Source organism: Bos javanicus, chromosome X (genome assembly GCF_032452875.1).
Source record: "Bos javanicus breed banteng chromosome X, ARS-OSU_banteng_1.0, whole genome shotgun sequence".
NCBI lineage: Eukaryota > Metazoa > Chordata > Mammalia > Artiodactyla > Bovidae > Bos > Bos javanicus.
In genome coordinates, this window is record NC_083897.1 from 137,062,000 (window position 1) to 137,089,244 (window position 27,245).

The following is a 27,245-nucleotide window of genomic DNA, read 5'->3' on the forward strand; positions in this document are numbered from 1 at the left end:
TTTCAAATAGCAGAACACTGCTGACAATTCTGGACAAGGACTCTTGTCATGCAAACAAACCAAGATTCCACTAGGAGCCAGAAGCCTACCTACCTGCTGTCTTTCAGCCTCCTTCTGACTCCAAGGGCTGGCTGTAATCAGAATCCAGTCTCTCTGGTACACCATCTTAGAGTGGGCTCCTAAGGGGCCCTATTTTTCTAGACCTAGGATTTTTGTTTGGTTCTAGAATACACTTGGGGACTAGAGACTAGTAACAGTAGCAGGAGTATCAAATTCTCCAGTAGTATCTTTCCATCCTGACAACACAAAATGAGCCTTTCTCATTGGTCTACCTCCAAGCTGTTCTATGCACATGTTGTGGCACAATTGTTCCAATCCCTCCCATGACACTCTGGTTTACCTTTGTATCCTGAGCCCCAAAGATGCAGTGTTTCATTCAGGTCAGTTCAGTTCAGTCGCTCAGTCGTATCCGACTCTTTGCAACCCCATGAATCGCAGCACGCCAGGCCTCCCTGTCCATCACCAACTCCCGGAGTTCACTCAGACTCACATCCATCAAGTCAGTGATGCCATCCAGCCATCTCATCCTCTGTTGTCCCCTTCTCCTCCTGCCCCCAATCTCTCCCAGCATCAGAGTGTTTTCCAATGAGTCAACTCTTCACATGAGGTGGCCAAAGTACTGGAGTTTCAGCTTTAGCATCATTCCTTCCAAAGAAATCCCAGGGCTGATCTCCTTCAGAATGGACTGGTTAGATCTCCTTGCAGTCCGAGGGACTCTCAAGAGTCTTCTCCAACACCACAGTTCAAAAGCATCAATTCTTCGGCGCTCAGCTTTCTTCACAGTCCAGCTCTCACATCCATACATGACCACTGGAAAAACCATAACCTACGTAAAGTTCCCCTTCAGTTCAGTTCAGTCGCTCAGTTGTGTCCTACTCTTTGTAATCCCATGGACTGAAGCATGCCAGGCTTCCCTGTCCATCACCAACTCCCAGAGCTTGCTCAAACTCATGTCCATCCAGTCGGTGATACCATCCAACCATCTCATCCTCTGTCATCCCCTTCTCCTCCTGCCCTCAATCTTTCCCAACATCAGAGTCTTTTCCAATAAGTCAGTTCTTTGCATCAGGTGGCCAAAGTACTGGAGCTTCAGTTTCAGTATCAGTCCTTCCAATGACTATTCAGGACTGATTTTCTTTAGGATTGGCTGGTTTGATCTCCTTCCAGTCCAAGCGATTCTCATCTAAGTTCTTATATAAGGAACTCTTATCTAAGTTCCCCTTAGATAATAAAAAAAAATTTTTTTCGAGTTTTGTACCAGCTTACTTTTTTGAGAGAGAGAGTTTACATTTATTTATTTAAATTTCAGTCAAACAGACTAAACATACTCCTTGGGCTCAGGGTTGGCTGGGCTGAGGCCTTGGGGTCACAGGTGCTGTAGGGTACTAATAATGTTACCAAATATAAGAAAATGCCTGATTTTTGAAACAGGCTGTCCAGGGCTATCAAGACCTTGTGTGCCAGCTTACTTTTATTTTTTAAAATTTATTTTTATTGAAGTATAGTTAATCTGCAATGTTGTACAATGGTGGTGAACAGAGGTGTGATCACAGTTTTAGGTGTACAGCAAAGTGATTGAGTTCTCCAACATACATATCTTTTGTTATTTCAGATTCTGTTCGCTTCTAGATCATTACAAAATATTGAGTATATAGTTCTCTGTGCTGTAAAGTAGGACCTTGTTGTTTATCTATTTTATGTATAATAGAGTATATCTGGAGAAGGCAATGGCACCCCACTCAAGTACTCTTGCCTGGAAAATCCCATGGATGGAGGAGCCTGGAAGGCTGCAGTCCATGGGGTCGCTGAGGATCGGACAGGACTGAGCGACTTCACTTTCACTTTTCACTTTCATGCATTGGAGAAGGAAATGGCAACCCACTCCAGTGTTCTTGCTTGGAGAATCCCAGGGACAGGGGAGCCTGGTGGGCTGCCATCTATGGGGTCGCACAGAGTCGGACACAACTGAAGTGACTTAGCAGCAGTAGCAGCAGTGTATATCCATTCACCCCAAACTCCTAATTTATCCCTCCCCCGCCCTTCATTTTTTTAAACATTTAAAATGTCTGATTATTTGGTTGTCATGGAAAGTTTAGTTGTAAACAGTGTTAATTTTCAAAAAAACTGATTAAATGTTAAAGTTCAGGAAGCCACTGTCATCCAGGTTCAATCAGGAAGAGAAAGTTAACCATGTGGCTAAGTTTCTTTAGTTATTTTGTAAAGTAGAATAATATTGCAAAGGAAAATTGACTAAAAGAGAAAAAATCACAGTGCTAACATGTGGTCGAAGAAATCTTGGCGGTCACAGGTAGTATAAATTCTCCGATTATTACCAGACAGAGATGAGCTTTATCTGACGGAGATGAAGCATTATTGAGTCATCTGTCTGATCTCCAGCCAGCAGCTCAATCTAATGATTTCATTCCTGGATTATTTTTAATACATAGAATTAGAGGTGTATGGGAACCGTTTGCTATTATTTTAATAGTGCAGTTTCCTCCTAAATTGCTCTTGTTAAGTAAAATCCTGTTGCATTGGACGAGTGTATATTTTCTTAGTAATGCTTCACAAGTCCTTGTCTTACAATTCAATAAATCATCCTATACCTGTCAGCACGTAGACTTTAAGATTTATTGCCCAATGCATTGCATAGTACATAGCTCTTTGGCTGGAGGGCAATTTCTGAAACTAATTTAATCAAAGTGTTTTTATGATTTAGTGAACTCTGGCTTGATGTCGCAAATATGTATTGATGTCTTTGGAAAGGTATGATTTAATCCTATCCAATTTTGAAATAGAATTAAGATTTGGCTTGATGTGATTTCTGTTATAGATAGAAAGTCTTTAGTTGCATGAATGTTATTCATATCCTCCTGTATCGAGTGAGCGTTTATTAGTGCCTCTGGCCCTCTGCTAGATTCTGCGATTCCATGGAGAGAATGAAAAAATTCTGGATTGGTGCAAAGATGCAGACAAGGGCTCAGAAGAATCAACTGATATGGCATTTCTTGATGAGTAAGGAATCCGTTGTAACTGAAGTTGAATGTTCATTGTGTGGGGTGTTGATAGTTATAGCTGGCTTCTATTGGGGAAATTCTAAACCATATATATATATATATATTTAATTTTGTACTTTATTTTGGAGTCTAGTTGATTTACAGCATTGAGTTAGTTTCAGGTGTGCAGCAAAGTGATTCAGTTATACAGATACATATATAGCCACTCTTTTTTAGATTCTTTTCCCATATAGGTCATGACAGAGCACTGAATAGAGTTCCTTGTGCTATACAGTAGGTTTTTACTAGTCATCTTTTTTATATAGTAGTGTGTATATGTCAGTCTAATGGGTTCATATTTTCTTTTACCAACATATGTGGCTAAGACAAAAATGAGCAGTTCTCAAAGTTAGCAAGTTGGCAGAAAAATAAACACTATATAAATTGGTATCAAACTTCATAGAGTCATTTGGCAATACCTACTAAAATATTATCGATATATGTACTTAAAATGTTTTATTTTTTAAAGCAATTCATTAGCGTATAGTTGATTTACAGTTTGTGCTAGTTTCAGGTGTACAACACAGTGACTCAGTCACATGGGTAAATATATTGCTTCTTCTTCAGATTCTTTTCCCATATAGGTTATTACAGAATATTGAGTACGGTTCCCTGTGCTATACAGGAATTTGGTTATCTGTTTTATATACAATAGTGTGTATCTGTCCATTGCAAGCTCCCAATTTAGCCCTCCCTGCCACATTTCCCCTTTAGTAATCATAAAGGTGTTTTTGAAGTCTGTGAGTCTGTTTCTGTTTTGTATATAAATTCATTTGTATCTTTGTTTTTCTTTTAGATTCCACATGTAAGTGATAATCATATGATATTTATCTTTGTCTCACTGACTTCACGTAGTAGGATCACCTCAAGGTCTATCCATGTTGCTGCAAATAACATTATTTCAGTCTTTTTTATGGCCGAGTACTGTTCCTCTCCCCCCATACACACACACACACACACGCACACACACACGCACACACACACACGCACACACACACGCACACACACACACGCACACACACACATGTGCACACACACGCACACACACACGCACACACACACACACACACACCACATCTTCTTTATCCATTCCTCTGTTGATGGACATTTAGGTTGCTTCCATGTCCTGGCTATTTGAATAGTGCTGCAGTGAACATTGGGGTGCATTTATCTTTCAGAATTATTAAACCTACCATAGTTTTGAGGGCTTTGCATCCCAACTCAGCAGTTTGAGCTTAATTCTTGAAGAATGGACAGTTTTCTTTGGACTTCTGAGAATTAATGGTGTAGTAATACAAGTTTACTAGGATGATGACTTTGGTGGCCATATGTGGACCTGATTGGCTGGCAAAAATTAGAGGAATGAAAACCAGCAACTCATGGAAGAAGATGGTTAGAGTGAAAGCCTTGGGAAGAAAAAGGAAGGCTGAGGCTAAGGGGTCTTTTATTGAACAACCAAACAACCTTAGAGAGTGATTAAGAGAAGGCATGAATGTGAGGTCAGAATATCAGATGATGTCCTGGTGTCCACCTGGGGAATGGTTATCTCATTTATATACTCTGTGAATACTAAAAAATCGGGAGAAATTTCAAAGGGGTACATGATGCAGTCAAGAATGTTGAGTTTAAAATAATAAGGGATGATCAAAGCTAAAAGTCTGTCAGATTTGAGATCTGAGATTTGAAATTTGAATATTAGCAGGACACTGTTTTGAATATTAGAATATTCTAATATTATTATTAGAATATTAATATTATTAATAATATTAGAACCGTGACTTCTAATATTCAAAATATTATAATATTATGAATAATATTAATATTCTAAGCATTCTAATAACATTAGAATATTTTGAATATTAGAAGTCACTGTTTTGTCATAATTGTTTGAAGATAGAACATGTTCTGGTGAAAAACTTGCTTGCCATGAAAAATACACAGTGTGAAAATTTATATAGTAAATGCCTTTGATTCAGAAAAGTATTCATTAGCCATATTAAGTGATACTTCATTCAAGTAAAAGAAACACGTTACAGAAAGACAGTGGTTAGAGGAAGGCCACTATATGATTTGGGGCTCCCTGGTGGCTCAGTGGTAAAGAATCTGCCTATAATGCAGGAGACATGGGTTCTATCCCTGGTTGGGGAAGATCTCCTGGAGAAGTAAATGGCAACCCACTCTAGTGTTCTTGCCTAGGAAGTCCCATTGATGGAGGAACCTAGTGGGCTATAGTCTATGGGGTTGCAGAGTTGGACATGACTGAGCATGAGCTCTATATGATTTACTATCACCACATAATTATTTAGCAGTCTCTAATGTCCTATGACCAAGCCACAGACACTTGAAAATCAAATGCAAAAGTCACAGTAAAAAATCCTGGGAGCAAGATTAACATGAAATAAAATATAAAAGAAAAAACTCTTGAGAGCAAAGTTTAACATGTTGGCTTTCAGCTTTATACATTTTGTGTCAAGCCACATCTCCAAGAGATATGCTTACTCCAGCCAGTGGGGGTGGGGGGAATTTTATTCAATATTTTCATCATAAACAGATGAGTTTGGGTTCTCTGCTGGCTGACTGCCCTCTTCCCCCTTTCAACACCACTTAAAAAAAAAATTTAACAGCATTTATAAGTAATTGAGAATACACTAGGGCAACTTCTCCAAGACTTTGTTTTCTGGCACATTCTGAACATGTGAGTTCTGGGTATGTTTTTCTTAGAGAAAGCAATTCAGAATGGCCAAGGGTAAAGGGGTGAAAAGCATGGGTGGGTGAAATGCCCGTCCATTCCCAAACCTTCCCTCTTCCATGACTTTGGGTTCTCTTCCCCTACTTCCCAAATTCTCCAGCCCTCCTTTGTTCCTCTGCCTCGGCTAGCACCCTCTTCCATTATGCTTCCTGTTCCCCTGTGGAGACTGAAGGAGCCAGGGAAAGCCCAAGGACAGGGCCTGATGACAGAGACTGAGCAACAGGATCCAAAGGTATCCATGAGAAAGGGAAGATGGAAAGTGCAGCATGAGGATAACTTACCCTTAGCTTTTCTTGGCTTTAAAAATTTTAAGCAACACGCCCCCCACCCCTGCCCCCCCGCAAGGATGTTACAACATTTGTATAAGTGGTTCTTATTAAATCACAGGTTGCTGGGCCCCACTTTTAGAGTTTCTAATTCAGCACATCCAAGAATTTGTCTTTCTAACCAGCTCCCTGGGGAGGCTGTTGATCCATAAATTCCTGGTCTCCTTTCTAGACTCTACAGACTAGAGTCATCTTGAAGTCTCATCTACAAGATGAGACTTTGTCATTCATGATTGTTATAACTGGCAAGTCTCCTCCAATTTTCTGAATATTGGACCTTTTTCTCTCCCTGGGTTAAAAGCAACTGACTTCAGAAATATTTTTATGTGACATTTATTACCTTCTCTTTTAGCAAGGAAAAAAAGTGTAAGTGGTCAATCATGTCTTACTCTTTGTGACCCAATGGACTGTAACCCACCAGGCTCCTCTGTCCATGGGATTCTCCAGGCAAGGATACTGGAGTGGGTTGCCATTTCCTTTTCCAGAAGAACTTCCTGACCCAGAGATTGAACCCAGGTCTTCTGCATTAAAGGCAGAATTTTTACTGTCAGAGCCACCAGGGAAGCCCCCTTGTAGCAAGAACAATACACACATACACACGCACCCATACATAAATTAAAGTATATGCCAGGGAAATGAAAGTTAGTTCATTTTTGAAATACAGTGAGCCTTGAATTGTCTTTAGTCATGTATATATAAACCAACTCTGGGAAAATGGCTTAATAATTTGTTGTAAAGCACTGAAAAATTAATTAAATAAATTCATTTTTATTTATTAATAAAAAAATTAAATAATTCACTCTCCAGGTTTTTTTTTTTTTTTTTACTAGCAGACCAGTGGCCATCAATTGAAGAAAAGCCGTCAACTAAAGCAAAGCAAAGATGAAGGAATTAAAAGTTATCATTGTGGTTTCCAGGATTCCCTGGTGACTCAGTGGTAAAAATCCACCTTTCAACGCAGGAGACTTGAGTTCGATCCCTGGGTTAGGAAGCTCCCCTGGAGAAGGAAATGGCAACCCCACCCAGTATTTTTGCCTAGGAGATCCCATGGACAGAGGAGCCTGGTGGGCTACAGTCTACAAAGTCACAAAAGAGTGAGACACAGCTGAGCGACTAAACAACAACTGTGGTTTCCATCATTGCAAATGTTGCATTTTACCTTTCAAACCACAGAGGAATTTCTGGTCTTCAAGACAATTGTGTTACATGAGTTGATCTTAAAAATCTGGGTAGGCAAATGAATCTATTCTTTTGTCATCAGAGTCCTTAAATCCTTTTCCTAAATCTTTAATGTACCATATCAAAAATCTTGTTGAATCATAAACATCTAAGCTACTTTTCTTATATTTCTGTGGAAAGAACAACTGTTAAAATCAACAAAGCAAATTTTTATGATACTAACACTGTTGCAAATGAAAAACTGAGATGACCATCAGGGATTATTCTTTGACATTGGGAATACTCGAATGATTCAAGAAAGTCTTCTGCTGTATTTTCAAGTCAAAACAGCCTTCTCACTTTGTGGCCAGTGATAATCAGTGTCCCCTGCAGAGCACTATTTCAGTAGTTCCTGGATTTCCTACAATACATTCACCTAAATTGACAGTTTTGGTATAGTTATATCTAGTTTTATTCCCACACTTATATACATATGCTGCATTACAAACATATTCCTTTCATTCTGAATAAATCTTGAAGTGTCAAACTAGTAAACAGACTACATGATTAATTTTTGTACACTGTGTCAGTCCAGCAACTTGGCAACCTAATTCTGAACAACAGTTTTCACAGTTGGTTGCATACTAGGATCTCCTGAGGAGTTTGAAATATCGCAATCCCTGAACCTCACCCCAGTCTGAGTAATTCCTACTCTTTCTTTGGGAAGGGGGAGGAGACCAGGCCTTGTGTTTGTACAGCCCCGTAGTTGATTTGCATAGTGCAGACCATGGTGGGAACCACTCACCCAGTAGATTGTTGTCATCTCGCTTCCTTCCATAACTTTCATGTTGCTTTAATTTGGCTTCAATCAAATCACTTCGATTGGACAAAGACAGCCTTATGCTACTAAAAGCAGAGGAAATGGCTGGCTGAGTAAAAGGTGAAGTCAGGGATGAATGATGCAATGAGTTTAAGGAATTTAGGTCTTTAGGTCTGAAACCCAAGGGAGGTTCTGTCTTTGAAGGTTACTTGGGGCTAAGAAACGATCGCATGCTTTCATAGTCTTTCTTGCATCTCTGCTGTTGCTGCTGCTGCTAAGTCGCTTCAGTCGTGTCCAACTCTTCGCGACCCCATGGACTGCAGCCTATCAGGCTCCTCCATCCATGGGATTTTCCAGGCAAGAGTATTGGAGTGGGGTGCCATTGCCTTCTCCATCTTGCTTCTCTAGGCTGTCTCAAATGGAGAATTCTCTTACATAACATTGATTCTATAAATTCTTAACAGACCAGACCAACTTTGGGTTGAATGTAATTTTAGTCTTATTTTTTTTAATCATAGAGTGTCACTTCCCTTACTTTTAATACTTTTTGCACTATGTAGATGGGATATGAATTTTGTGAACAACATGAACCCTTCTTGGGAATGCCACAAAATCAAGAGCAAACCTGAATCATGTATTGAATGTTAATTTGTTTTTAGCAGATAATCCAGAAAAGGTATATGCCTCTAAAACCTAAAAATTTGAGGAGATAGAAGTTGCTATAGAAACAATGCAAATCATAGTTACTTGTGCAAAATTATTAGATCAAAGACTCAATTGTTTTAACTTGAAATACATTCGATATATTTGCTTCAGGCAACATGAAATATCTTTGGAGTGTAAGGCACTGGCTTAGAAAAAGACTTGGTCTTCCCACAGTATGTTAAAAATAAAAATGTAAAAAAAAGTATTTCCGTTCATCGAAGGCTAGGCATCCACCATGGGACATTCAGATCTGGTAAAAAATGTTTGATGGTATCAGTTAAAACCCTATTTAAGTAGAAAGGCCAGAACATGTTAATGAGTATCTGGCAATGTCATCATCTACTTAAGATGGAAGAAAGGGGATAAGATCAAAACTATTCAATCTCTGAGTGATGAAGGAAGTAAACCTTGAAGGGACATATACAATGTTTGACATCCATCAATATCAGTTTTATAGACATTAATTATCCAGCGCTCTAAGCTCTCCTTTGAGGTGTATTTTATGATTAAGAGAAAAGATACTGAGAAAAAGAAAACTGATGGAAACAACAAACAGTCAGTGAGTACTTCCACACTGGAGGTGTACTCACAACCCAGTACTTTACTCTTGTTTGCAAAAACCCAATGCTTTACACTTCTTTGGAGAATGGAAAGTGAAAGTCACTCAGTCCCGTCCAACTCTTTGCGATCCCATGGACTATATAGTCCATGAAATTCTCTAGGCCAGAAAACTGAAGTGGCTAGCCATTCTCTTCTCCAGGCGATCTTTCCAACCCAGGGTTTGAACCCAGGTCTCCCGCAATGCAGGCAGATTCTTTACCAGCTGAGCCACAAGGGAAGCCCAAGAATACTGGAGTGGGTAGCCTATCCCTTCTCCAGTGGATATTCCCAACCCAGGAATTGAACTGGGGTCTCCTGCATTGCAGGTGGATTCTTTACCAGCTGAGCTACCAGGGAAGCCCAGTGGAAAGAACTGCAGAGTGGAAAGAACTACGTAATCCTTGTGCTGTGCCTTTTTTAAAATATTGAAGTATAGTCAGTTTATAATGTTGTGTTAGTTTCATTGTTACTATATAAATATTCTTTTTCATATTCTTTTCCATTATGGATTATTGAGTTCAGTTCAGTCACTCGGTTGTGTCTGACTCTTTGTGACCCCATGGACTGCAGCATGCCAGACTTCCCTGTCCATCACCCACTCCCGGAGCTTGATCAGACTCTTGAGTTATTACGTGATACTGATTATAGTTCCCTGTGTTATACAGTAGGTCTTCATTGTTTATCTATTTTATAGACAGTAGTTTGCATCTGCCAATCCCAAACTCCTAATTTATCCCTCCCCTCCCCCACACTTTCCCCTTTGGTAGCCATAAGTTTGTTTACCATGTCTGTGAGCCTGTTTTGTAACTAACTTAATTTGTATCGTATTTTAGATTCTACCTATAAGTGATATCATATAATATTTGTCTTTCTCTGTCTGACTTAGTATTATAATCTCTAGGTCCATCCATGTTGCTGCAAATGGCATTTCATTCTTTTTTGTGGCTGAGTAGTATTCCGCGCGCGTGTGTGTGTGTGTGTGTGTGTGTACACCACATCTTTATCCCATGGCTCTATGGACGGACATTTAGGTTGCTTTCATGTGTTGACTCTTGCAAATAGTCTTGCAATGAACATTGAGGTGCATGGATCTTTTCAAATTAGAGTTTTCTCCCAATATATGGCCAGTGCCTTCTTTACTCACTCTTTACCATGTTCTTCCTATAGCAGCCTTGATCGAACTTAAGATCCTTTCTTACTTTTTCTGGGTCTGAATCTTCTACTTTTCTGAACAGAAGTTGCAGAGGAATTTATCCAGACATTATATTTTACTGGTGATTTAAAGCTATTTTTTTTCCTTTTGTGAATTAAAATTTATTTTGGTAGCCAACAAAAAGCTCTCCTTTAGAATTTTGAGTACCTGAATGATTGAAGGTTTAGCTATACTCTTATACTCTCATGTTAAGCAGATTGAGTTACATTTAAATTTTTAAATGATTTGAGCCAATAGAGAAAATACTCTGTATTAATTAATTTAAAAAGCTGTGAATTAATTTTTTAACTTTTTTTCAAGGAGACAGCAATTTTCTGTAAAGGACCAGTACTCAACTTTTGTCATTGTAGCATAAAAGCAGAGACAAACCATCAATGAATGGGATGATCTATGTTCCTAGATAATTTTATGGATATAGAAATTTGAATGTCATATATTTCTCATGTGTCACAAAATTTTATCCTTTTCCTGGTTAAAAAAATCATGTAAAAACCATTCTTACCTAGCAAGCCATACAAAAACAAACAGCAGGCAGGATTTGCCCTTGGGCTGTAGCTTCCCAACCCCTGGTTTAGGAGATTAAATATGTCCCCAACTTGAAAGCTTTCACTCAAGCAAAAATTAGTCTGTTTTCAAGTATTCTCATAATCTTTTCACCATCTAATTCTTGAGTAACAAACTGGTCACCTCTCTGGAGTTAACCACATGTATCTGCTATGGTAGCCCAGAGTGCTGAGTTGAGGAGGATTTGAGAACCTGACTGGAAGCAATGAGCAGAGAAGGCAGCAGGATGACCACCATATTGGGCCTTCATGGCTCTGACCCCTACACTGTCATCTCACAAGATTCTTCCTGTATTCTCCATTGACAGAAGTCCTAGTTATGTTCTCTAAAACGTTTCTCTTAGGCAATCACTTTTTCTTTTAATAATTGAGATTTTCCTTTCTTATTGAATGAAAGAGTCTTGATATTCTATAGTGTTTTACAGTTTTCAAAACTTTCACACACACAATTTCATAGAGCCCCTTAGTAACCCTTTCACCCCTCACCCCTATGTTGCCCCTCCCCTTTCCCCTCTCCCTCCGGTAACCACTAGTTTGTAGGACATCATTATTTTTAAGTTAGAGACTTTCAAAGTTTCCTAGTCATTCAGCTTCTTTTGCTCAATATTGATTCTCAAAATTGATGAATGTGTTACTGGTCCATTGCTCATCTTTCTTACAGACAGAAATAGGGCCTGTGGATGAAGAATGAATAGGAAAGGCTACTCACATCTCTAATACCTGCAAATAAATAGTTGCCATTGGATCTGCTAACATTACAGCTAAATGAGTGTAATTATACTGAGATTTATTTATATCCATTAACATTTGAAAGCTCTTCTAGGCTGTAAACGGTATTTAAAAATTATCCTCTGTATATTATTGACTACTAGATTACAATAATAAACACTGAACTGACTGTGGAATTTATAAATATATGGTATAGATTCTGTGGTGTTAATATAGAAATATCAAATAAAACCTGACAAGGTAAATATAGTATCACATATCAAAATGGCTTAAATTGTCGTCCATGGAACACTAAACTTAAATTTGTATGCAGATTGGGTTTTATTATGTTTTTGAAGTTCCCTGGGCGACCTGTCTTGCCAGGGCATTTGGAAATGTTAACTATCATAACCAGTGAAAAAAGGCATTAAAAACTCAAACCAGCATAAATCACCCGGATTTGCGGTCTGTCATGAGCTCAACCTGAAGATAGCCTCAAATTCCTGCAACGTAATTAAAACATCTTAAGAGTTTAGTTACATGTTAAGAATTTACGTTTTTGTGCAGGTGGCATGTGTTAATACGGGTGTGTTTTTATATTAAGGGTTATGATTAAAGTTTGTTAGAAGAAAATATACAGATGGTGGCACTCGACGTGTTCATATCCTGATGGTGCTGGAGGGCTGGTGTTGGGTGTCAAGGCTATGAACAGAGTTCCTGAGTGTCGCTCTGAAAATTATAGAATGGAACAAGCCAGATTTGTGTTTGCCTTGAAAGGTATCCAGACTTAACACTACTTTAAAGACATTCTGAAGCATTGATTTCGGAATAAGAGCAAACATTCTTTAAGGCCTGGACAAATCCAAAAGGAGTTACTGAAATCTCCTGTTTCAGCCATACATTTTCATAGTACTGCTCAATGACAAGTCCCTCATTCCTTGCAATCTGACTCTTAGGTACAGGTCTCCAAAGGCTAAAATGAGGGGTATTTGTCTGCTTACTTTGTTATATGATTGGGTCTCAGTATGTGTAGAAGCACAAAGCTCATCTGTTAAGGTGGATTTACTATCCTCAGCCAGTGTCCGTATCCATGCCTAAAGGCTCGTATTGAGATGGTGCAAAATCAGCTATCCTGCCACGAATTGTTCAGTGATCAACTCAAATAAACCTTACTGAAAACTATGTAATATGAAAGAGGTTGAGTCTGGCTCCATCTGAATATATTATAAATGTATGTGTTAAAACAAAAATTGCTGGAAAAGTTAGTCCTCCTTTCCATACAAAGTATGCAGGGGAGCATCCTTCTTGGAGCACTTGATTTGCACCCAGTCTTCTGCTCCATGTGAAGAAAACGAAATCTGACTTGTTGCATGTCTACTTTGAGACAGACCATCTTGAATGATTTATATTCCTCTTTGGTGGGGTGATGACATGGTGGGAGGGTGTGTGTTGAATTACAACAAAGAGTCACACACTTAGAAAAGCCTCATCTTTCTCAGCAAAGACTCTTCCTTTCCCTTCACAGAGGAAGAGGAGGACTATGAAAAATACCTGGGAAAGAGGCGATGAGTTAAGGCTAGGCACAACCTGACTTTGGTTTTAGACAAAGTGTGAAATGATGTATCAGTGATAATTCCTAGACTGTCTACTCATGTAAAACTGTGTTTATTCAACAATGTAGTATTTGCTTTCCCAGAAATCTGTGATCTAATGGAGTTGTAAAGCATCCATTCAGAATGCTTCTAAAATTTTATTGGCACACAGTCCCACATGTTTACATGTGGCCACTTTCTTACTAAAACACCAGCAGAATTGAGTAGCTGCAACAGAGACCATATGGCTAACAAAGCCTAAACTATTTACTCCCTGGCCCTTTGCAGGAAAACTTGGTTGACCCTTGTTCTAGACTCTGATGCTGTGCTGTCCAGTAATGGAGCCACGGACTGATGTAGCAGCTGAGTGTTTGCAGTGTGGCTTTGTGAATTGAGATATGTTATACGTGCAACCCACTCCAGTATTCTTGCCTGGAGAATCCCAGGGACGGGGGAGCCTGGTGGGCTGCCGTCTATGGGGTCGCACAGAGTCGGACACGACTGAAGCAACTTAGCAGCAGCAGCAGCAGCATACGTGCAAAACATGCCAAAGACTTAGTAAAAATAAAGGAAAAGAATATAAAAGATCTCATCAGTTTTAAAATATTGATTACGTGTTGAAATGATAATATTTTGAAAATTGAGTTCAGCCAAATATATTAAAATAAGTGTTATCTGTTTCTTTTACACTTTCTTAAAAAATAACAACTATTAGAAAATTTTCAATGTGACTCCCATTTGTCACTCAAATCATATTTCTAGTGACAGTGCTGGTTTAGAGCCTGGGATTTGAAGGCTATTGTGGTCTCTTGAAAAGGTTGGAAAGAGGGAAGATGCGAGGAACAGAAAACAAACTTTTGTAGTTGTAAATGTCTTTCCAAAACAATAGTCTTCTGTTAGTTTGGTTTATTTCTTGGTTATGCTGGGTCTCAGTTGATGCACGCGGCATCTTTTAGTTGTGGCATGCAAAGTCTTAGCTAAGGGATCAAACCTCAATGATCAAATCTCATTGCATTGGGAGCTCAGAGTTTTAGCCACTGGACCATCAGGGAGGTCCCCAATCTTCTGTTTATTTGGCTATTCCTCATAAGAAGGAATACTGAAAACTAAAAGATTAGGATGTCTATGGAAAAAAATTTTAGTTGAGTTCTTCCAGAAGACCCTGAATCAGAATGCAAATTGGGAGGTGATCCAGGAAGCATCTGGAAGGGAGAGGGATGGCAGGACAGAAAGAGGGCATGGTCACGAGCAGGCGGTTGCTGTGAACACTGGGCTCCTCCCAGTGGGGCACTGTGAGATTTTCTGAAACCCAGCTCAGAGTGGTCCCACCTGGAGGTGAGGAAGTTGGGCTCTTTACCAGCTACCAGTACTTGCTGGTTGAGGACTGCTCCTTGGGGCATCAATCTGCCTTCTCCCCAGCACCCCAGCCTGCCCTGCCTGCCTCGAGCCAAAAGGAACAGGTACTTTGAGCAAAAAGCCATCAGCAGGCATGAGAAGGGTGAGTGCCTGAGACATGAGGTTGGGCTCCTGTAATATCTGGTGCTGACCCCAAACAGTGTTTCATCCTGTAATTCATGATTTCAACAAACCTTTTTATTATGGTTCCTGGTGTGTGTGCTCAATGTCTCCTCTGAACTTAACAATAGCATGTTGTTGTTCAGTCACTAAGTCATGTCCGACTCTTTGTGACCCCCATGGATTGCAGTACACCAGGCTCCTCTGTCTGTGGGATTTCCCAGGCAAGAATACTGGAGTAGGTTGTCATTTCCTCCTGCAGGGGATCTCTCTGACCCAAGGATCAAATCTGTGTCTCCTGCATTGGCAGGTGGATTCTTACCTCTGAGCCACCTGGGAAGCCCCAATAGAACAAATGGGTATATTTATTGTTTCTACACATTATGGATGAGAAAACTAAGCCCTAGCGTCATGTGTCCAGGAGAACTGAGCTGAGGTCGTAACCCCAGGTTCCTTGCTCTACCTGTGTGGTCACTCATGCCTGACTTGGACTTCTCCATGGTTCAGCTCCCTAAGGAAATGGAAATATATTGACATTTTTGAGGTGAGAACAGGAAACTAAAACTTTTGAGAGGGCTATTCTGTAGAATTCCTTAGATATCCATAGGGAAGTAGATACTTATATCCACTTCAGTCACAAGACTCTGATGCCAAAAAGCATTATCTCTCTTTTGCACAAAGCACAGTCAAAATCAAGACGTTATAGGCCCTGCTGACTGCCACACAGGATGTTAGTGATACAGTTAAATTTGAGAAAACTCCATATCAGTCCCTGTAATGGAAGTTATGGATACATGGTTCACTGAGGACTGGATTTGGTTCCCTTCCCATTCCCTGAACTCTCTTGAAAAGTGTTGTCAGTCCCTGTGGTACCTCTTGGAATCAAGTCTCTCTCTCAGCTTCATTTCCCTTTATTATATTTCTAAGTGACTTAGTAATTCTTTGCGGGCTTCAATAACACTTGTACTATTTAAATTTGAATAACCCCAAAGGATCTAGCTAGGTCAATGGGTTTAAACCACAGGCTTTAGTCTGCATATTAGTTGATTAAAAACAGATTTTATACATCATGGATCCTTAATAAGGGGAGGGGAAAGCAAGCAGATGTTTGTAAAGTCTAAATGTGTTAGATTGCATTTACTTGGAGCTCTTGCTGACTAGCTTTCAAAGTCTTACCTATGACAATTGAACTTTAAACAGTTTCATGATGCATTTCCTGAGAAATTTCCTGCTCTGAAGGGTCAGCCAAAAGGAAAAGCAAAAGGATTCCCTAAGATGAACATAGAAAAATAAGTTGACAGATGTACCATAAAGTCATCATATCCACGTGAAAGACACCGAATGATTGAAGGCCTCGAAATGATTCTGTAGTCTCAGACCATAAAGTAGTTGCAGTTTGCTTTAATTCAAACAGTAGAAAAACAGTTGGCTTTTGTGGTGGTGGCGGCAAAGAGCTTTGAAAGCAAGTTTTTCTTTGATACAAACATAAGATCATTAAGTTGCACGTAAATCACTCTGTCTGGTGCATTCTCTGACTTCTTGTGGTATCCCATCCTTCAGGGGAGAAACAGTTCTTCTTGTCTTAAAATATGTATACTCGAGACGCTTTGAGTGTCTCAAAGCCGACATGGAAGATTTCCTGTTGGTCTTCCCATCCAGATGAAATAATGCCCAAAACCTCTCCCTGAACTCTGAACACATGAGAATTACAGACAAAATATTTTTAATGCATTTTAAAGAATAATAACCAAGCTTAAACATAAGTGGGAAGACTCCACGGACCAGAAATGAAAGGACGTGCAGAAATGAGAGGAGGGGGTGAGGGGCCAGCGGGGACCTGAGGGTAAACCTGGTGGAGTGTGCCCCACACGTGGCAGAAAGCTTAGACGCCCCATGCACCTGGAGTGCAGGGCTCCCCGTGTACACACCAGGCTCGAACAGCACTCCCACCTTCTCTAGAATTGGAGCCAGACAGGATTCTCATGGAAGGAAGCAGAGGCACTGAGGCAAACCAGGACTCGCGCCTCTGTGGCACATGGGTGTCTTGTGGGAACGCCTTCTCTGGGAAAGCAGCCTCAAGCCCTAATGACTGAGTAGGCACCCCAGCTGCCTGTGCAGGGGATGAAGTTCACGTCAGATGAGCTGTCAGACAGAAATGACAAGACCTAAGATGAAACCGATTTCTCTTGAAATGTTATGCAAATACAGGAAAATAGGAAATAGCCTTTTCTCAGAAGAGCTTACGTATAAGTATATTCACTTCTCTGGAAGTTGTAGAGGAGACGGTTGCATCCAGGAACAGGAACAGAAGGTACTTCAACAAGAAAAGGGAGATGTTATAAAGAACCTACTGGAAATAAAAAATGTGGCCAGTGAAATAGAAAAAAAGTTAGACAATAGGATAAACACCGGATGCACAGGCATAACTTGTTTAAGAATGACCAAAGAGATTTCTGCTTTGAGATTATACATTTTAAGCATTCAATGAAAGTGATTCTTTTCCTGACTATACCTTTCTAAATCTCAAATGTAGGAAAGTAGAAAGAGTAAACATCCTCAGAAATAAATTTCCCAGTATAATGAACTGTTATCACCTTTATGAAATTGATTTTCAAAATCTCCCTCATAGTCTTTCCAGATCCTTTTACTCGGACGGCATTACAAAACTTAGATCTACCATCAGATTGCCTTTCTGTACCTTCACCATGTCTATGGAATTGGTTATATGTTAAAAACACACTTGCCCTAACCCTTTGCCCTCTCATGCCTCCCTGAGCTTGTTGTATGAGATTGTGCTGTTCCCCACCCATGGAAACTTCTGTGTGCTCACCTCCACCTGCATTCTCTCTTCCCAAGAAACTCCCACTCATGTTCACCACCCTCCTAGCCTCCAAGAAAGAAGCGTCATCTTGGAAACCTTCTGAGGCAGCCCGACTCTCCCCCTTCTCTTGTTTACAGCATCTCTGTCCCAGTGCTATACTCGTTTCTTTGCACATAGGGAGTAGATCTTTTAAGTTTTCTCTCTCATGATCTGGCATGTGGTAGAAGCTTCATTAATATGCATGTCGATGGGCAAAATGGTACAAATAAAGAGCATAAAGAATAAGAAGCCACGGAGAACTCTTAAGAAATCTTACCCAGGACAGAGGGTTACTGTGGTTGAAAATAAAGTTAATAGTCATTGTGGGGAATTTTAAATTTGATGTTCTACAGACTTGTGGTTGCCAAGGTTGGGGTCGGGGTGGGGGGTGGATTGGGGGTTTCAAATTCAGTTTATTTCAGTCCCCCAGTTGTGTCCGACTCTTTGCGACCCCATGGACTGCAGCACGCCAGGCTTCCCTGTCCATCACCAACTCCTGGAGCTTGCTCAAACTCATGTCCATCGAGTTGGTGATGCTATCCAACCATCTCATCCTCTGTTGTCCCCTTCTCCTCCTGCCTTCAATATTTCCCAGCATCAGGGTCTTTTTCAATGAATCAATTCTTTGCCTCAGGTGGCCAAAGTATTGGAGCTTCTTTTCAGTATCAGTCCTTCCAATGAATATTCAGGACTGATTTCCTTTAAGATTGACTGGTTTGATCTCCAAGGGACTCTCAAGAGTCTTCTCCAACACCACAGTTCGAAAGCATCAGTTCTTTGGCACTCAGCTTTCTTTATAGTCCTACTCTCACTTCCATACACAACTACTGGAAAACCCATAGCTTTGAGTAGACGGACCTTTGTTGGCAAAGTAATGTCTCTGCTTTTTAACATGCTGTCTAGGTTTATTATAGCTTGTCTTCCAAGGAGCAAGTGTCTTTTAATTTCATGACTGCAGTCACCATCTGCAGATACTTTGGAGCCCAAGAAAATAAAGTCTGTCACTGTTTCTATTGTTTCCCCATCTATTTGCCATGAAGTTTGGGATTAGCAAATGCAAACTATTATATATAGGATGGATAAACAACATGGTCCTACTGTATAGCACAGGGAACTATATGTAATATCCTGTGATAAACCATAATGGAAAAGAATATGAAAAAGAATGTGTGTGTGTGTGTGTGTGTATCAAACTGAATCTGCTAAATTAACACATTATAAATCAATTATACTTCAATAAAATAAATTGTAAAAAATATGGATGTTCTAAAGGAATAGGGCATAATTCTAGATTCTTAAGGAGGATATGTGCTAGGTCACTTCAGTTGTGTCTGACTCTTTGCAACCCTATGGACTGTAGCCCTCCAGACATCTCTGTCCATGGAATTCTCCAGGCTTGAATATTGGAGTAGCTTCCCATGCCCTCCTCCAGGGGATCTTCCTGACCTAGAGATCAAACCCACATCTCTTAAGTCTCCTGCATTGTCAGGCAGGATCTTTACCACCAGTGCCACCTCGGAAGTCCATAAGGCGGATAGTGATATGAAAAATGTAACATTCATGGAAGTTTGATTTGGCATTGATAGGCTGACAAGCATAGAATAGAAGCATGTACAGTGAAACATACCATGAGTGAATAAACATGTATCATGAGCGCTTCTTCTAAATGCCTATAAATGACCATAATGTCAGCAATAGCTGGATAGTTTAGACCTTTCTCCAGGGAATTGACATCAGCCTGCCCATAAGATGGTAAATTCTAAAAATCCAACAGTGGTTGATTTGATATGGGAGCGTATTCCTTCTGTTACTGCCATTTCTGATTCAGATAAGGAATTAGAAATCCAATTACCTCTTCTCTCCCTGGTGCACAACCAGGAAATAACCTGTGACTAATTAGTCAGTGAAATGTGCCCGAGTTTGTGCATGAAGCAGGCACAAAAAGAGTAAGAGGTGAACATTTTAAAACAATCTTTTACATGTGATTTTTCAAAATCTAGTATAAATCTACAAGAAGTTGAAATGGCATAGATTTCATTGAGATTTCTCCTAAAATGTATCCATTTTCCTGAGTATAAGTAATTTTATGTATACTAAAGTATTAAAAGCATGCAGAATAATATTTTCCTCTCTCTCTTTTTTTGAACAGCAAAACTTGGAGAGTAACCTCACCAACCTTATTAAGAGGAACACGGAACTGGAGACGCTTTTGGCTAAACTCATTCAAACATGTCAACATGTTGAGGTGAGTTTCTCTATGTGCTGTTTTTCATATGAAAACTGCTTGATCATGGTTTTTATACCCTCCTCGCCCTTTATATTTTTCTGATGCGAATCTTCTTAAGATTAGTTTTTGCAGAAGCCAGATATCTAAGATGGGTGAAATTAGAAGGAACTAGAACCTTCGAGAATCTCTCCCCATCCACTGCTTTGCTCTGCCCCGACTCCTATCACAGCTCTCCCTAATCCAGCTTACTTTAGCATCCCTAAACTTGTAGATTTGAATCACCCCTCCAAAGAACACCCCCCCGCAAAAGCACTATTGAAAAGGTGTTGTATTAGTTTCCGATGTCAGCTGTAACAAATTACTGCACACTTGGGTGTCATGAAACAGACATTGATTTTTTTGCTATTCCTAGAGGTCAGAAGTCCAACATCAAGCTGTTGGCAAGGCCTTGCTCATTCTGAAGGCTCTTGGGGAGCCTCTTTTATGCCTCTTCCCACCTCCTAGTGTTTGCAGCCCAGTCCTTGGCGTCCATTGGCTGCTAGATCCATCACTCTAATCTTGGCCTCTGTCCTTACGTGGCCTTCTCCCTGTGTGTCTCTGTGTCTGTACCCAATTCTCCTTCTTAAAAGGATGCCTGTCACTGGATTAGGCTCCACCCTACTTGAATATGCGTGTGTGCTCAGTCGCATCAGATTCTTTGCAACCCCATGGACTGTAGCCCACCAGGCTCCTCTGTCCATAGGATTTCCCAGGCAAGGATACTGGAGTGGGTTGCCATTTTCTCCTCCAGGGGATCTTCCCTATCCAGGGACCGAACCAGTGTGTCTCAAGTCTCCTGCACTGGCAGGTAGATTCTTCGGCACTGCACCACCTGGGAAGCCCGCTTCAGTATGAACTCACTTTAACTTGGTTCCATCTGCAAAGACCCCATTTCCAAATAAGGTTATATTTACAGGTACTAGGGATTAGGTCTTGGACATACTTTTTTTGGGGGGTGGTGTGGAATACAATACAGTTCAACTCACTACAGGTGTAATAAATACATCTTAGTTGACAAATATGTTTCCATGAAGTTCACCATAACTGCAGCATGTTGGGATTTAGTCAAGAGCATGCAGGCAGCACTAAAAGCAAGGGCAAGTTGCAGAACACAGGTCTTTGACTGCTCCTGGCAGGGATCTTTCCAGGGAGCATGTGGAGCCTTGTTGATTAAATAGCATTGTCAATAATAGTGAACAACCATGACCTCATTATTATAGGGTGAAGTGAATATGTATTATAGAATTAGATGGATGAACAAAAAATGATCCATGTGCTGTATTTTCTTTTTATGATGTGATAGCATTTGATGTTTAGGAAGGACCAGAAGAAAGAATTATTTCTCTTCAGTTTAAAAATAAAAAAAGGAAAAAAATTACCTGTCTTTTATGGTGAAATCTTACAAATGCTTTATGGATTGAGTGATTATTTCATTCCATTTCAGATACTTTTCAAAGCATTAGTGTCTGGTTTCTATTATGGCCTTTAGCAATTTCAGAACAACTGTCTTGCTCCTAAAGCAACATTAGTGTGGCTTGAACTTACAAAACACTGTTCATCCTAACATGTAAAATTACATTCTGTAATGTTCGGTAATTTGAACCAATAGATAGATGTGTCATTCAAGAAATTTACAAGCAGAGTCTATTTTTAATTCAAAAGATTAGGTATTTAGTTGACATACAGGCTTTTAAAATGAAACTATTACTGAATTGATTGTAGCAGACTTTCAAATACACAGATAGATGCCATGAGAAATTATTCTAGACAAAGAGTAAAGAATATATTCCATTTGCTGTTGTTATTTCTGTATCAGTCGTGTGGAATGGAATGAAATCTGTGTGGGTGAATAAATTTGGTATTTAGGAAATTTCTAGATAAACATCAGAAAAAATTAATTATAAGTAGATAAATAATGATATCAGCATTACCTGTTTTTATGCATTTCTTTATTCATAATTATTCACATTTTCAAGGCAAATGTTTTAAAAATGGAGCATCAAAATCTCACATCAGTTCAGTGCAGTCGCTCAGTCATGTCCGACTCTTTGCAACCCCATGAACTGCAGCACACCAGGCCTCCCTGTCCATGACCAACTCCCGGAGTCTACCCAAACCCATGTCTATCGAGTCAGTGATGCCATCCAACCATTTCATCCTCTGTCGTCCCCTTCTGCTCCTGCCCTCAATCCTTCCCAGCATCAGGGTCTTTTCAAATGAGTCAGCTCTTCACATCAGGTGGCCAAAGTACTGGAGTTTCAGCTTCAACATCAGTCCTTCCAATGAACACCCAGGACTGATCTCCTTTAGGATGGACTGGTTGGATCTCCTTGCAGTCCAAGGGACTCTCAAGAGTCTTCTCCAACATCACAATTTAAAAGCATCAATTCTCCTGCGCTCAGCTTTCTTTATAGTCCAACTCTCACATACATACATGACTACTGGAAAAACCAAAGCCTTGACTAGACGGACCTTTGTTGACAATATAATGTCTCTGCTTTTTAATATGCTGTCTAGGTTGGTCATAACTTTCCTTCCAAGGAGTAAGCATCTTTTAATTTCATGGCTGCAATCACCATCTGTGGTGATTTTGGAGCCCAAAAAATAAAGTCTGACACTGTTCCCACTGTTTCCCCATCTATTTTCTATGAAGTGATGGAACCGGATGCCATGATATTAGTTTTCTGAATGTTGAGCTGTAAGCCAACTTTTTCACTCTCCTCTTTCACTTTCATCAAGAGGCTCTTTAGTTCTTCTTCACTGCCATAAGAGTGGTGTCATCTGCATATCTGAGGTTATTGATATTTCTCCCGGCAATCTTGATTCCAGCTTGTGCTTCCTCCAGCCCAGCATTTCTCATGATGTACTCTGCATAGAAGTTAAATAAGCAGGGTGACAATATACAACCTTGGCGTACTCCTTTTCCTATTTGGAACCAGTCTGTTGTTCCATGTCCAGTTCTAACTGTTGCTTCCTTGACCTGCATACAGGTTTCTCAAGAGGCAGATCAGGTGTCTGGTATTCCCATCTCTTTCAGAATTGTCCACAGTTTATTGTGATCCACACAGTCAAAGGCTTTGGCATAGTCAATAAAGCAGAAATAGATGTTTTTCTGTAACTCTCTTGCATTTTCAATGATCCAACGGATGTTGGCAATTTGATCTCTGGTTCTTCTGCCTTTTCTAAAACCAGCTTGAACAACTGGAAGTTTACGGTTCACGTATTGCTGAAGCCTGGCTTGGAGAATTTTGAGCATTACTTTACTAGCGTGTGAGATGAGTGCAGTTGTGCGGTAGTTTGAGCATTCTTTAATCAAATGAATCTGCCTTGAAATGTATTTAATCTTTGATAAAGGAACAAGTGAAATGATAAAGCTGGCTTTATCAGAAACTGATTTGTACAAATTTGGAGGTTGGGGGTAGTCAGGGAAAAGAATGCTAGAATAAGACAGCTAAATTCAATGCAGAACTGGTTAGTGACCTAAAGTGAAAATGAAGTCTCTCAGTCATGTCTGGACTCTTTGTGACCCCATGGACTGCAGCCCGCCAGGGTCCTTGGTCATGGGGATTCTCCACGCAAGAATACTGCAGTGGGTTGTCATTTCCTCCCCCAGGGGATCTTCTTGTGACCTAAGGGGCAATAAAATCATTATATTTGAGCTAAATACCTTGCATCCCATCAGTTTTCTTTAAGTTAACATTTAACTTAGCAGAGATGAAGCCCTCCTCAATAGTCAATAGAAAATCAAGCTCTTTTACATCCCAGCCCAGAGAGTCAGATAACCCTTCCTTCAGCTGGCTCAATGGAGTGCAGTCTAGTATACATCCAAAGAATCAGTCTTCTTTTTGCCTTATTTCTAAGATGTAGATAATTCAGCTTAACCTGACTTTCTGCTCTTTGGGTTCTGGATACTGTTTGTTGATCTGTTAGCGGTATTCGCTAAACATATATTTCTGGGTAAGTGTGTCTGTCAAGTTTTGCCTGCACTCAGTTACTTGGGCTTGTTAAATGGTCACATTGCTTCATTCCATGAGTGCTTGTGAATCCTCCTCTGTGTGTGTGTTTCACTGTGCTGGGTGGGAACGACCCTGCCTACACAGAGCTCACTGTCTCAACTGAGATGAAAGAGCAATAATACACAATGGGAAAATGAGTTGCCATAAGAGAATTATGTGTGTGTGTGCTTAGTCGCTCAGCTGAGTCCAACTGTTTGCGACCCCATGGACTGTAGCCCATCAGGCTCCTCTGTCCCTGGGATTGTCCAGGCAAGAATACTGGAGTGGGTTGTCATTCCCTTCTCCAGGGGATCTTCCCGACCCAGGAATGGAACCAGGGTCTCCTGCATTACAGGCAGATTCTTTACTGCCTGAGCCACCAGGAAAGCCCATAAGAGAGTTAGGGATGATATACTTTGGAATTGCAGAGAAGAAATGTCTTCTATCTCGATCAGTTAGTACAGTTTCTGACCGTGCTTTCAAGGGTATGTAACATTCAGACCTATGGAGAGATGAGAGAGGCTGTGCTTTCAGGGCAAACTAAAGCATGGGGATGGAAAAATGAAGAGCATTATGTACACACAGTCAGTAGTTCATTCTATAGGAACGGAAAGTGTGTGAGGCTGGGTAAGTAGGAACTGACTTTGGAGAGATGAGGGGTTAGTGAGCTTTAATATTGCATCTGAGTTTGAACTTGATTTGGTTTTGAAGGTTTAGTGAGGGCTTGAGGAACACTGTGTCAATTTCACAGTTAACATCAGCATCCCTAGCTCTTTTCAGAAAACGATGTTTTGGGGTTATTGGGGAACTAGGATGGATATCTTGATGCAAAATGCCCACACATCCAAGGGGAAATGTCCCAGTACTAGTAAACTCCAAAAAAGGTGGTGGAATTGGTTAGGCACCAGCCAGCATGACAGTCTTTTTTTAAATCAGTTTAGTGGAAAAGAATTTCCTAGTTTACAACCTAGGTTCCTAGACTGTATTTCTTCCTTTTCCTCTTTCTGAAGGTGTCCTTGTGTTTGGGTCTGAGCATTCCAGGGGAAAATAATCCCTCTGCCAGCTGGAGCTAAAAACACTCAAAAGCACAGAGGCAAATCCCAATTGTTATAAATTAAATCAATGAATTCACACCAAATCTTGAGGAAATGCCACATCCTTATAAGTCCACACCTCCTTCCTGGGATTCACTTCTGCTGTTCTTTACCATGAAAAGAGTTTGAAGGTCTCCCACCCCCATCCTCATTGTTTTCACAACTTTTTTTTTTTTTTTAAATGAGGGCAAGCAAATGAAATGGCTTTTTGACAGTAAACACCAAATCTTTTGAAAACTAGAGGTATGAGGCCAAGGCAGTTTAGGACTCAAGAGAAGGAGGCATTGAACCATCAGGTAGACTCCCAAGAAATGTTTGTGTAATTGGGTGGAATTCCAAAAATTGGTGGGTTTTAGCTACTCAGTTTTGTTTTCTGCAGGAGAAGAATGCAGTCAAAAATTGCCTTGTGATGAGTTTGGAATTAGTTATGGGATGTATAACAAGTTCATGAAACGTGGTCAAAATTTGGGTCAGCTACAGAAATTCATAGTTATAGGTCAAATAGGGACTATTGTTCTTCATTAGCTCATCCTCCTCCCCATTGTCTTTTAAAAATCAGAGAGCTTAGTTTATTAGCTAGGCAAATGCTTAGAATCACTGATGGATATCATATTCTCCACACATTCTGAGAATCAAGTTCTTTCACAGGAAATACAATACCTGGACATGCAGTAGATATGCACTTTGGGGAATTGTAGGTAACCAGTAAACTCCAGTACTTTGGCCACCCCATGCGAAGAGTTGACTCATTGGAAAAGACTCTGATGCTGGGAGGGACTGGGGACAGGAGGAGAAGGGGACGACAGAGGATGAGATGACTGGATGGCACCGACTCAATGGATGTGAGTCTGGGTGAACTCCGGGAGTTGGTGATGGACAGGGAGGGCTGGCGTGCTGTGATTCATGGGGTTGCAAAGAGTCGGACACGACTGAGTGACTGATCTGATCTGATCTGAATGACTAAATCCACAGTAAGGTAGTAGAGAAAAGCTACGAAATGTTGACTAGTTGCTATAGTAGTTTGGAGAAGGTAAAGGCTCAGCTGACTCCACCGTCCTTGCCCAAGTTTATCCTAGCAGGCCATTCTCTAAGCCAGCATCCCATCAAAGGCCTAGCTTTAGCTCCTTTGGCTTTGCCTTGTTTATAATCACTTTTTGTGTCCTTTTGCCATTGATTTTCACTCTAAGTCTTTAAACTATTTTTTTTTTTTCTTTGCCCTCAGTGGAAAGTTTGCTGTCTTACTGGCTTTCCAGTAAAGATTTTTCCAATGCTAGGTGACATGTGGAGTGACAGATTTCTTGTGCATAAGTTAAGTGCCATGTATTATGTGATTTTTGCTTAGATGTTGAGCTCTGGAAATTGAGAGGGAAGAGGATAGCTTGAGGAATGGTAATAAAATGATTTGGGAAAACAGATGGGGTTCAGTAAAAGAACTTTCCAGCTAGTCACCAAGCCCTAAAAGCATTTAAATGTAAACAGTGGAAAAAAGGAAAAAATGGCTAGGTTAAAAAGAAAGATGAACCTTTATGTTTAAATTAATTTTATTGTGTAGTTTTATGTCAAAGCATTAGCTCTCTATGGAAGCCTTGGCCTGGAGCCCCTGAATGAAGACCAGCATCCAGACACCAAATACGGTGTTTGTATCTTGTGGACAGGTGTCTGATTTTGGATGATGTGTATCCTGCTAGGGGCCAACTTAAATGTCCAAAGTTGTAATCCATTATCACTTGCAGATAAGGGTTTGATTCCCACTCACATGAGCCCTTGTGAGAATGTTCTCAAGGTATACTTAGAATCAGACTCTGGAACCACATCAGGCAGTCCATAGCCATTCTTGGCTGTTTGTGTAAGTAGCTCTGGAATAAGGATAACATGATAGTGCAGCTATGGTGGCATTCAGAAACTGGATTGTGACAAGCCACTAAGCTAAAGATTGATCTCTTAAGTTCAAGTCTTAGTATTCTC

At 40.2% G+C, this 27,245-nt stretch overlaps 1 protein-coding gene across 4 annotated transcripts in view; it reads left to right on the forward strand.

The window, feature by feature from the left end:
- The window catches only part of MID1 (midline 1), a 194,817-nt gene that overhangs the window by 85,600 nt on the left and 81,972 nt on the right, over window positions 1–27,245 (forward strand). For all 4 annotated transcript variants that reach the window (XM_061408168.1, XM_061408166.1, XM_061408167.1 and 1 more), the window contains exon 3: window positions 20,075–20,170. In XM_061408168.1, the coding sequence (XP_061264152.1) occupies window positions 20,075–20,170 (96 nt within the window). The remainder of the gene's footprint in view (window positions 1–20,074; window positions 20,171–27,245) is intronic.